Consider the following 11,366-nt stretch of genomic DNA (forward strand, 5'->3'; position numbering starts at 1 on the left):
TCTCTCCTCAGGCAACGAACATCAGCAATGAGAAGAAAACATCAAGTCCTAACAAACTAAGTTATAAACTTCTAATACGTCCACCTCTTTAGTGTCTTTGAGCTAAATGCCAACAATGGTACTTCAGAAAAATTCAAGTGCTCCTCAGTGCTCTCTGCGCAGGTCGACACCACTTTAAGGTGACAGTGAAAACTAAAGCATAAATTCACACGCTTGGTCAGGGCACTGATTTGTCTCACATCCCGAGCCAGTAAAGCAAAGTGCATGCTTTCTCTAATTTAAAAAACACATTGGGCCTGATACTTATCGTAAAGGAAGAGTAACATCGTTTTATAACACACGTACATTTCTGGGGACTTGAAGTTGTTTGATAAACATTTAATCTTGCAAATAATATGGTACCAGTAATTTCCAAAATTGCTACCCCCTTCTACAAATTGCTTACCTTTGGTGCGGAGCCAGATTCTGACATTTATCTTGGCATCTGATGCCATAACATGGCAGGGCTACAGGCGCATTTTGGTGCACTTTGAGGCTGAGACATAATCAGACTAATTTTGTTAATACTTGAATGTAATTCTCAAGATGCTGCAATTAATCATTTCTATGTTTGCCTTTAATGTACATTAAAGTTAGGCAGCTGTACGTTTTTAGATCTAAGACATCCATTTGCTTTCACGCACATGTGAGTTATGATCTCATTTGCTCTGACAGACAATAGAGGCTGAACGACCTGATGTAACCAAGAATTAGAGACCAACAATTCCTCTGCAAAGGGCCTACCTCGTAATTGCCTTCTAATTCTTCTCAGTTATTTCCAGCTTTTATTTGGCACGTAGATTGTAGGCATATGCGAGCCACATGCACAAAATAATTCGACAGTGCTTAATCTCACTGCCGCATGATTGAGGGGAGCAATGCACCTAGCTACTGCGGTCCCCTCATCAGTTACTTCTGACCCTGGAGGAACTTTGCATTTCATTAGCGGGGCTCTTTTCATTGCTGGAAACGCTTACAATATCTATCAGTAACAATGCCACGGTGAGGTAAGCGTTGACCTTGCCTTCTTTAAACATTTGAAAAGCGCAGACAAAAACACTCCTCTCACCGACTCCTTTCATTCTTCCTTTCTTTCCTTCCCCCCCCCCTCTGTAGAGAATACTTCAAAGTGCTGGGGGTGGACGGGTGGCTGGCTGTGGAACAGCAGCCTCATCCAGGGCTCTTTGAAGCCAACAGCAAGGCTCCTACTGCTTTCAGTTCCCTCTGGATCCAGCCCCGAAGGTGCAGCCAAGGTACTGTATTGACTTTGTTCACTGACCAGCTCCCTAGAGTCGGGGATCACGTGCTCTCGGACATGCCCATGGCCAACCTGCCTCTGCCAAAGTGCTTGGAAACATCACTCTGAAATGCTGTCTCCAGCCTGAGGCAGAGGCACGGCAACAAATATCAGCACCCCTGATATTTGGAACTGGGAGGGCAGCTATCCTCTCCCCGGTGTGCAGGATGGTGCGAAAACGTGTGGTGGTGGTTATTAATGCGGCACATAAAATAACAGAGAAGGGCTATTTCAAAAAACAAGCCACAGCAATTGCGGTAAGGATGCTAGTAAACCTTCCTCTTGCAATCATCTTTATTATCTCCTTAAAACGACTGCAGTCACACCTGGTGCTTTACATGGAAAATAAGAATAAAAGGTCCCTCCTTACAGCATTAGGATCAAAGCTTTTGAGCACAGATTTAGGGGAATTATGCTTATTGGCATGTTCACAAAACTGATCACGCAAGTACTGTGGATTGGCATGCTGCTGATTTCTTCAAATAAATACACCGCTTAGTTTAAATAAATGCAACAAAAACAGTTTAAATAAATACAAGAAAAATATTTCCATACCAACTGTTTCCAGAAAGGTCAGAACATGATGCTAAATCTCTCCTGCAATGCATTGCTCTGTTCCAGCACACGCTTGTATTTTTGTTTCCACAGAAATTTGTTTTCTGTTTCAGAGTTCAGGAACGATGAAGATTTTGCTACTTTACCAAATACGTGCACATTGCTTTATACTAATCCTCACTGCATTTCCTACTCAGCCTTCCTGGAAGATGAGGGTACACCTCGTTGAGTAAGGCCTTTCTAGAATAAGGCGGCTGCTACCTGATTCACTGGGTTAGGAGCAGGGGAAGAAAAACAAGAGGGAAACAAACAACAAAAAAACAAAACAGAATATACACCGCACCCAAAATGCTCTTAAAAATTTGTACAGTTTCTGGCTGGCTGGGCCCAGGTTCTGATCCTGTGCCAAGGCTGTGCTGCTGAGAGCATCGCCAGCCCCCAGCACCAAGGAGCAGAGAAGCTCTGCTCTCATTAACTTTGTGCACCAAATGTCCACCCAAACACAGGGCAGAAATGCGAGTAAGTCAAGAATCTGGGTAAATTCTCCACCAAAAATGGAAACTTTCAGAAAATGCTGTCAGACTGCTTTTCCAGGCCCTGTGCATCAATGAACGATTTGGGAGGTATTTGAGATAATGAATGCAAGCTGTGGTGATCACCAAATGAATTCCCCAAGATAGGTATGCTCAGATAGCTCAGGAAGGGCAGTGGTGGGGACTGAGAAGAATTAGACTAAAACGTCTTTATCAGATTCTGCCAGGAGCAACTTTTCAGAGGAAATTAAAATCAATCCTTGTAGATTTAGATTTCCACGCATTAAGGATTATATGGAAAGTGAGCGCTCGTAAGTAAGCCCTCATTCATCCTTTCCAACAGTCTGAGCTGAAACATGTGCTAGATGAAATAAAACAGAAAAAACACCGAGTCCTACAGCACTGCTTCATGCTCTTACATCCCATCTGCATTAGGAGCTGTGCTCCTGGATGTCAGCACACTTCTCCCACTGCCAGCATAGTCCAACCATGCACCCTCACAGTGACATTTCAGCATCCCATTGGTGTTCATCAGCCTCCTGCTACAACTTATTCTGCTGCTACCAGGTTCTGGAAACTTTGGCACAGCCCCGTGACGTCTGTACCTCTAAAGTCTCTCGAGCACAAAGGACATCAGAAGAGACACCACCAAGACAAGCCTGGATTGTTCCTAGCCAGCTGACTCCTTACTGAAAGTCTTAAAATGCCTGAGCCTTTGTGTTATCCAGCACCAGAGGCTCCATGGCATGCAAACCAACTCAATTAGCTTCAAAGCAACAAGGCATTTTAGCAGGTAACTCCTTAGGCGTTGGTGGGACAAGCACCAGGGTGCTGCTCCATGTCACGTATTCTCCCGTGGCTGCAGCACTTTAGGAGCTGTTTAGGAAATAGTTGCTCCCAGTTTTGCCCTAGAGTCTGGGAGAACCTTAAGCAATGTCCAACCCGTGCTGGCTCCCCAGAGAACTGTGAGGAATGAAGAAAAGGCAATGCTTAAGGATAACACTTATGGGTAACACTTAAGGGTAACGCTTAAAACTGAACATCCTGAGCACTTAAATCACTAAAATAATTTCTCCAAGTTGCAGAACCTCACAGGATATATTGGAAACAGGTACCCGCAGAAGCTGCATGAATCTCCCTTCTACAGCACCCATCTGCTAGGTAGCACCTTGTCCCCCTCCTTCTCCCACTCACATTGTTACATCCCTACAGAGACTGCCAGGTGCAGAAATCAGCAGGGCTGTGAGAGCCCGCTTTAAAAGCTGCGTCCCTGCCCCACTCCAGGCTTTTTAACTTAAACAGCAAACAAGCAAAAATCACCAAATAGAGTCTGCAGGAGGACTGACTTGAGGAGAGACTTTTCCTCAAATTAGGAGGAAATGTGTGAGCTACCCGAGGAAGCCTGCATAATGGGATGTGGAAGGGGCTGATGGAGCCTATTTTCCATGCTGTGCCACTTTTAAAAAAGTAGCAATTGAAGCAGCAAGCAGCCTCGGCTAACTGACACCTTGTTTTTTTAGTGAGCAGTTGTATTATAATACCGCTTAGAAGTGCCATTCAGGGATAGGATTTCTCAGTGTTGGATGGAGAGAAACACAACATAAAGAGTTCCTCAAAGAATGCCAGCCCCATTTCACAGGTGTGCATCACACCGGGTGCCTGTAGGAGCAAGGGGCTGCTTCTTACTCCCCAATTTTATAAAGAAAAATCTTGCCTTAATGCACCAGCGATCAAACACTTTGTCAGCCTGCATAGTCTTGGGCATCAGGCAGATTTTCCTGCGTGCTGCTGGCTCACCCGCCTTCCTGTGAGCTAGTAAAAATTAAAACATGAATAGAGCGTTAAGTGCCTTTGGAGCAAGATTAACTGCATTGTTTTTCCTTAATGACTGCACAAATCTGTCACCATGAAAGTTAGAAACACAGTCAATATCTTTATGCTTAATATCCCTCATCATCACACATTCTTGCTTCTAAATGCTACAATCCCTAGGATCTGAGCGACAGCAATTATTGCAGTTTGGGGTATGCAGTGGGAACCTGGCACATGGACAAAAACACAGGCAGACTTCCCAGCTCCCAGCCCAGGGACCTGCGGGAAGTTGCTGAACTTCACAGCTCATCTTTGGAAGTGTTTCTGCTCGGACGTGTCTGCTGCAGTCTGACAGATTGCAATCACTGCACAGAAAGTGCTTTGGGAGAAAAATGTTCCCCAAAATTGCCATTTATCATGTGTTTCTCCTGTGTGTGAGTGTGTGCGTGTGTGTGTACATCAGGTCTGCCCACAGCCATGGAGGGGCCATCCATGACCCGGAGACTGAAGCCACTCCTCTCTGATCAGCAATCCCCAAACCTTTTGGTCAAGCTCAGGCCAGCTGTGCATGGCCTGGAAAATAACCATCTCACTGAGAAAATGTGTAAGAGGGGAAGTGTAAAAGGCACCCAGGGAGGCACACGAAATGCAGCCTTCCCCTCCATGGTGTCCTGCAGCCCCCTGCTCAAGGGGCATTGTGTAACATCCCAAGGGGAGCCATGGGCAGGGGCAGAGGAGGGACCTGCTCACTCCGGGAGGAGAAAGGTGAATATTTTCAGCAGGTTAGCACAGAGGCATGGATTGGACTATTTGTAGGGTAGGAAACATCAGGGATTACTGATGTAGTTGGGAAAGACACTGGGAAGAGATGCAGCACCTGGGGGTGTGGGGAAGAGAAGAGGTTCAAGACACCAAGAATTACCCTTCTTGAGGTCCCTGGCGCAGCGAGCTTCTGCCGCTGGCAGCGACAACAGGAGAGGCTTACGAAGAACAAATGAGCTGGCTTTTTCTGCAGCTCGTACCCTGGCATTTCCTTAGCCTTCAAACCCTGGACCTGGTGGGTGTGAGAGACCACTGCTACCTCGTCATTTTAGTTCTCCGTCAGCCTAAGAGATGTGAGATTTAACCACCAGACCAGATCCCACCAGGTGCAAAGACAAAGCATGGGGATTGCATCAGCAGAGAGCTGCTGCAGGAGGTAACCCTGTGAGGTATTGATGCAGCAAAGCACCTAAGCACATGCCCAGAGCACCACAGTGGGGTCCCCACCTAAGGCATAATGGGTGGGCTTTGGTGCTTGTAGTCCTGCTCACACAGCATGGCACAACGGGGCAGCAGAACTGAGCCTACAGAGCTCTCATCTTTTAAGGAGAAGAGGCAGCAAAAGACCAGTGGTGATAACAGGCAAACAGCAAGAATGGAATGGAAAATTAAGAGCAGGGCACGAGGAAGTCAGCAGGCAGGCACGGCTCTGCCCCTCCAGCAGTGCTGGAGCTGGGTGAAGCTGGATAGATGGCACACAGTACTGCAGGGCTGAGGCGGGTCTGGTTTGCTTGTTTTTAAACAAAGCAAAGAGGTCTGCACTGTCAAAGGCCTTTTTCTGACGGGGGAGCCAAAGCAGACAACTTTTTGCCTTTTATCAGCTCACCAAAGAGCTGTCCCTGCAGTCAGGAGGTCTGCCTGACCCCAGAGAGGAGACAGACAGGGAGACAGCAGCTTTGGTGGGCCAGCCTGAGCAAACAGCTCTGAGATGGAGACAGATTGCTAAAGATATCCATAGGCTACAAAGTCCTTATTTTGGTTTGTATCAGCTTTATTAAATCTGCACTGCATCTATTTCTACATGTTTACGTGCAAGCCACACACAGAGCATCCCTCTGCCTGGGTTACGGGTGCTGGGACCTTCTGTGCAGCCCTCCTCTGCTGCATTTGTCCTTCCCCCCAAGGCTCCCAGGGGTAGGATTGTTATTATTTGTTTTCTGACAATCCCTGGCACTACACAGAAATACAGGCTCGCAGCCTCAGAGCCTGAACCAACATCGTATGAATGAAGGAGAGGAAGAGCAATGTGAAGCGCTGGCTGACTGCAGAGTTCAGTGTGCCCATCACTTCATTTTCAAGGATGGCTTTGTTATTGCAAAAACATGTGTAAAGGATCATGCCGCAGCTCAGTAATGCTGCTGTCACAGCAAATTCATCTTCTGCAGAAGAGAGGAGGAGAACAGCAGAGCTATATACACTTACAACCCAATCTGCCCCTGGTTATCACTTGTGCCTTAGCAAGAGCTGACACACTGCCTGCTAAGAATGTTATCAGAACAACGACAGGGAGAATATTGCTGTTGAACAGCCTATTTTCAGCAAGCTTCACGGGGAGGGCATCTTGTAAACAATGGGTTGGGGTTTTGAGAGAATTAAATACAAATAACCCAAACTTTGCATCATCACCTGTTTTCAGACTGAAATTCCTGCGTGCCAGGCAGCCCCCGTGCTCCCACATCTCCAGAGAGACTTTGCCGTTACCTGCAGCCCTGCACACAGCCAAGGAGCCCTGCAAAGCCACCAGCACTATCAGCTTCCAGTGCTGGCTAACAGGCTACAGCATCTGAACCCCAAACTGCATTCCCATTGACCGTAACAGGGTTTGGATTCTAGCCAGTTCATATTCTAATTATTTCATTACAAGCTTCCAGTTCTTCACCATTTGATCAAAAGATCTGCCAAAAATCATGATAACCAGCATTTCTGCCTGTTTGATAAGAGCCAGGAAGCACACAGCACAGCTTCCCAGGCTCCACAAGCTACCCAACCACTGCATTAGCAGCTCCAACTCTTGATACCAAAGAGCGATAAGTACTCAGCCGAGCAGATTACCTTTAAAATTGTAAGACTCTTTAGGAAGTAAGCCACCCACCCATTGTCCACAGGTCAAATTCAAATAATTACTATCCCACCACAATGAGGTCCAAAGGACTGACCCGCCTGACCCAGGGCAGAGTGCTGTGAGATATAATTGTGTTTCCTTATCTGTGTCTGCTTCCTAACGTGGAAAGACTGAGAAGCCCATGACAAGGGAATTTGGCGTTACACACAAGTTGTATCAGGATACAGTGCACGTTAGCGTAAACTCTCCAGCACCAAAATTTCACAGAGGTTATGGCAAGGAGCAGATTTGCTCTGAGAGGAGTGGGTTTAGATTTGTATTTTAAGGGAAGACACAAATAACACTCCATGAGCATCTCCCTCATTCTGGAGAACATGGCGAGATTTCCTCTCGTTATTCAAGAGCATGTATAGACATCTGTGTTTGCATCATGAGGCATTCAGAGGAGAAAAAAGAGTCTCTGTATCCTGGTGACAGTCTCTGCACGTTTTCTAAAGCATCATTTTAATAAAAAAGTCAGGTCTATCACACGGCTTACAGTTCTGCAGTGTTTAAATACATGTTCTTAAGTAAGCAAGGAAATAAAAGTATCACCTCCCCTCAGTCCTCTTTGAAAGTACATCATAATAACAAGGCATCTCACCAGTCTCCTATTATAAAATTATCATTTCCATACAGAATCTGTTTATTCATTTAATAATCTTTATAAACCTGGATTTAACCAGCCAGATAAAATCGTTTGTTTACTGTATAAAACTGCAGTGGAATTTTGCCTAAGGACTGAGGGTTGGACTCTTCAGATTCTCTTGGCTTTCATTTGTACGTATTTTATAGCACTTATTTCATTCCAACTTGTGTGAAGCTAAGCCAATCAGATGCTTGCAAGAAATGAGTTTAACCAAACTTCACGATTTGTACACTTTTAACTGTTTTTTCTTTTCTTTTTTTTTTTTTTTTTTAAATTATTAAGAATGACAGTTTCTGTTGGAGAACAAAACAAGTAAACCATTTCAGAAAATTTAGTAAAAGTTACCAAAAGCTAAGTATATGATCTTAATTTAGCAAGACTCAAGAAATCATTATACAAAATCATTTATGATTACATTCTACTTGTCTTTAATTTTTTCACTGTTCAACATTAACATTAAACATTGTAAATGTATGCAATATTTATATAAAATTAAATAACAATATTGGAAAAATAAATACACTTTTACATAAATACATAAATCCATACTGCTGAAAAGTTTCAGCTAATACTATACTCTTGTTTCAAAAGTGACCAAAAAAATATGGTAGTGACACTCCATCCAAACAGATGAAGTACGTACAGCTACAGAATGATGTTTGCAACCGATGACAGAGCTAAAGCAAATCAGGTGCTTCCACACTAATGAAAAAATTTGGACGTTGCTACCTACAGTAGTAGCACGAGGTAGACATACACATAGAGCATTTTGCAGGAGGGACACGGTGCCCTGTTGACCCCATAGATAAAATGCAGTCCTCAAACAGCTCTGGGGTCCATCAGAGCCAAATGACACTTGGGTAGCAAGACCTGAAAATCCAAGTCACTTCATGGCAGTGACTGGAGCTGGGCTCAGCAGCCCCTGCACTGGGAAGGGGAGCGAGGGGGTGCTGAGCACCAGGGTCCACATCCCCGAGGGGAGACGGGAGGAGATGCTGCGGGAAGGATGCCCCTGCCCCGACATCCCAGCTCTTCCCAGGAGACCGAGCGAGGGACAACCCACCAAGGTTAATACAGGCAAGAGATTTAGTAGAGGCAAAGGAATTTTTTCTGGTTAAAAAAAAAAAAAAAAAGCAGAACAGTCAAATACAGGACTGCATCCTACATTAGGAATGCACCCTGCATTTTAAGCAGAGGAGCAGATGCAGCCCTCCAGCCGTGAAGAGGCTGAACGCTGAGTGACACCAAAACGCAACACAACTCTGTCCACACCTGTGGTTCTTGAAAACGTCCCAGCATGGGTAACAAAGGCTCGCAGCACTTCTCAGCTGGTAATGCTGCCAGAGAGCTGCTGCACAGGTTGCTAGTTCTGCTTAGCTCGCCTCGCTCATTTGTAGCACCAACTATCAGCGTACAAGTGATATGTTAGCACCTCAAATGAAACATTTCATATCACTATCCCTTGTACTGGTGAAGCACCGTATGAACACTAGTCCAGCAGTTTTATGGCTATTGCATATCACTGAGGTATGAGAAAAATATTGAGAAACGTTACTGAAGGCATCCGCATTACTGAAGTATCCACAGAAACTAGTGAGGTTATGTTCTAGCAAGACGGCTCATCAATCAAACCATGACAATTAAGGAAGTCCGATACATTATAAGAGAAAAAAGGCCTCTTTGTAAAGTGCTTTTGAGTCAAATTATCTTTTTTCTTCCTTTTTAAAAAATCTTCTTGAAAAGCTGTTATTGCAAAACACCCACTAAAAGTCGACATCTGTTTGAAGGCCCCTCCAAAACGGGCAGGTCCATGGTTTCCAGCACACCAGAGGTGCCCCATGTGGCACTTGCACTGGCACAGGGGCTGCTGCTCTGGGCAGGGAGAATTTCAAAGCCGCAGGACTCAAAACAACATCTTAGATCCTGACTCAGGATCTAAAGCCACTGCAAGAGCATCTCTGTAGAGGAATCCCAGCCAGACAAACTCTCCAGCAGCAGAGAGATGCGTGAGGATAGCTTACAGGTGCCTCTGCGCAGTGCATCACACGTGTTTTATATGGGAGTAGAAATACAGCAGGGGTGTGGATGCACACGTTTCTATGTCAGTGTGCATGGGACAGCTAGGGACATGCACATGCATCTCTACACACTTGTACCTGCAAGGAAGCTGATGCCATTTAGGACAATTTTTCCCCTGTCTTTTTGTGTTTGGCAGAGAACAGGCAACTTGTAAACCAGTAGGCACACGGTGCAGTGTTGCCATTGAATGTCAGCACAATTTAACTTCGATGGAAAGGTACTGCCTAAATGCCAGGTTTAAATCCGTATGCAAAGGACTCCGTGAGAACCAAGACTCATAATGCACAGCACTTGCACGGTGTAGCAAAATGGACGAAGTTGACTACTTAGCAGAAAGTGCCTTTTAAATTAAAGGACTTGAGCTCCCCTAATGTAAGCCCTTCCTGAACAGGTGTTATTCTGAATATATCATCAATAATCCTCTTTAAGTGCAGTTTTAAGACATGAAGCATTAGCACCTTAGTTTGAAGCAAATTAAATTGGTTGTTATGGGATATCCACAAAACGGTTCACAAAGAGAAAGAGTTTATGGCCGTACCGAGCTCCAAGGACCAGCGCTCCAGGCAGCATCTCTAGGACAGTCGTGCACATTGCACTGCTCTCTGTCCGGTGGCTTGTCAAGGATTTCGCAGCTCAGATCCGTAAACCTTTCTCCGTTGGGGCGCTGACACACCACGAGCCGCGTTCTTGTCCCTCCCCCGCATGGCTTTGTGCACTGGAAGTCAGCAGAGGACAGAGGATCACCACCTGGGCACCCACAACTCTCTCGAGCCCCCAGGGTTGTTTCTGTTCCCACCTCACCCTCTCCAGCCACATCCCCCCAAGCAGATGAGGCATCAGCTTCTCTCTCCCCAAAGCCATTCACGCTGCTCCACAATGAAATTTCCAGACCCAGCAGGATTATCTGAGGTTAGCATCTCCAATTGCTCATCTTGGATGAGTTCTCAGAACAGAGCAGTGTTTTTATTACAAAGAAAGGCCTTTGGTTGAACTAGACATATCTCAAAAAAACAGAAACCTCAATTTTTGTTTCCAGGCAAAAGCAAATTCTACAAATGTTTCCCATGACAAATGGAATCAAAACCACCACCAAGCAGTTGCTAGGGTTCACTCATTTATCAGAGGCTGCCTTTCATGCTCCAATATTTCTAATTTCTAACTGTGATTTCCCCTCCTACCCCATTTCTCAGCCAACCCCTAGCAGAACCCTTCCCTGCGCAGGGAGGACAGGATTAATGGTGCACTCACCTCTCCCCAGTTGCCGTAAGCCCACTGAGGACAGGGGCCAGACTCGCACGATCTCTGCTCCATGGGTTTGGTTTTCTCATCGCAGTTATTCGCGGTGTATCCATTTTCATCCTGGCACACCACAACCCGCCGCTGGAACCCCCCCGCACATGTGCTAGAACACTGCAAGACACAATTGCCCATAGCTTTTCTGAGTCCAGGAATAATTGAGCACTCCTTGCTCCTTCCCAG

General features: G+C 45.6%; 1 protein-coding gene across 7 annotated transcripts in view; it reads right to left on the reverse strand.

The window, feature by feature from the left end:
- Positions 1 to 11,366, reverse strand: part of ADAMTS9 (ADAM metallopeptidase with thrombospondin type 1 motif 9) — a 76,411-nt gene that overhangs the window by 24,363 nt on the left and 40,682 nt on the right. For all 7 annotated transcript variants that reach the window (XR_014618724.1, XM_084292627.1, XM_084292626.1 and 4 more), the window contains 2 exons: positions 11,136 to 11,297; positions 10,426 to 10,602 (listed from right to left, as the gene is read on the reverse strand). Coding sequence is in view for 6 of the 7 variants with exons in the window: in XM_084292627.1 (XP_084148753.1) it covers positions 10,426 to 10,602; positions 11,136 to 11,297 (339 nt within the window). In the remaining variant the exon portion in view is untranslated. The remainder of the gene's footprint in view (positions 1 to 10,425; positions 10,603 to 11,135; positions 11,298 to 11,366) is intronic.

The sequence above is a fragment of the Netta rufina genome (genome assembly GCF_964035555.1).
Source record: "Netta rufina genome assembly, chromosome: 10".
NCBI lineage: Eukaryota > Metazoa > Chordata > Aves > Anseriformes > Anatidae > Netta > Netta rufina.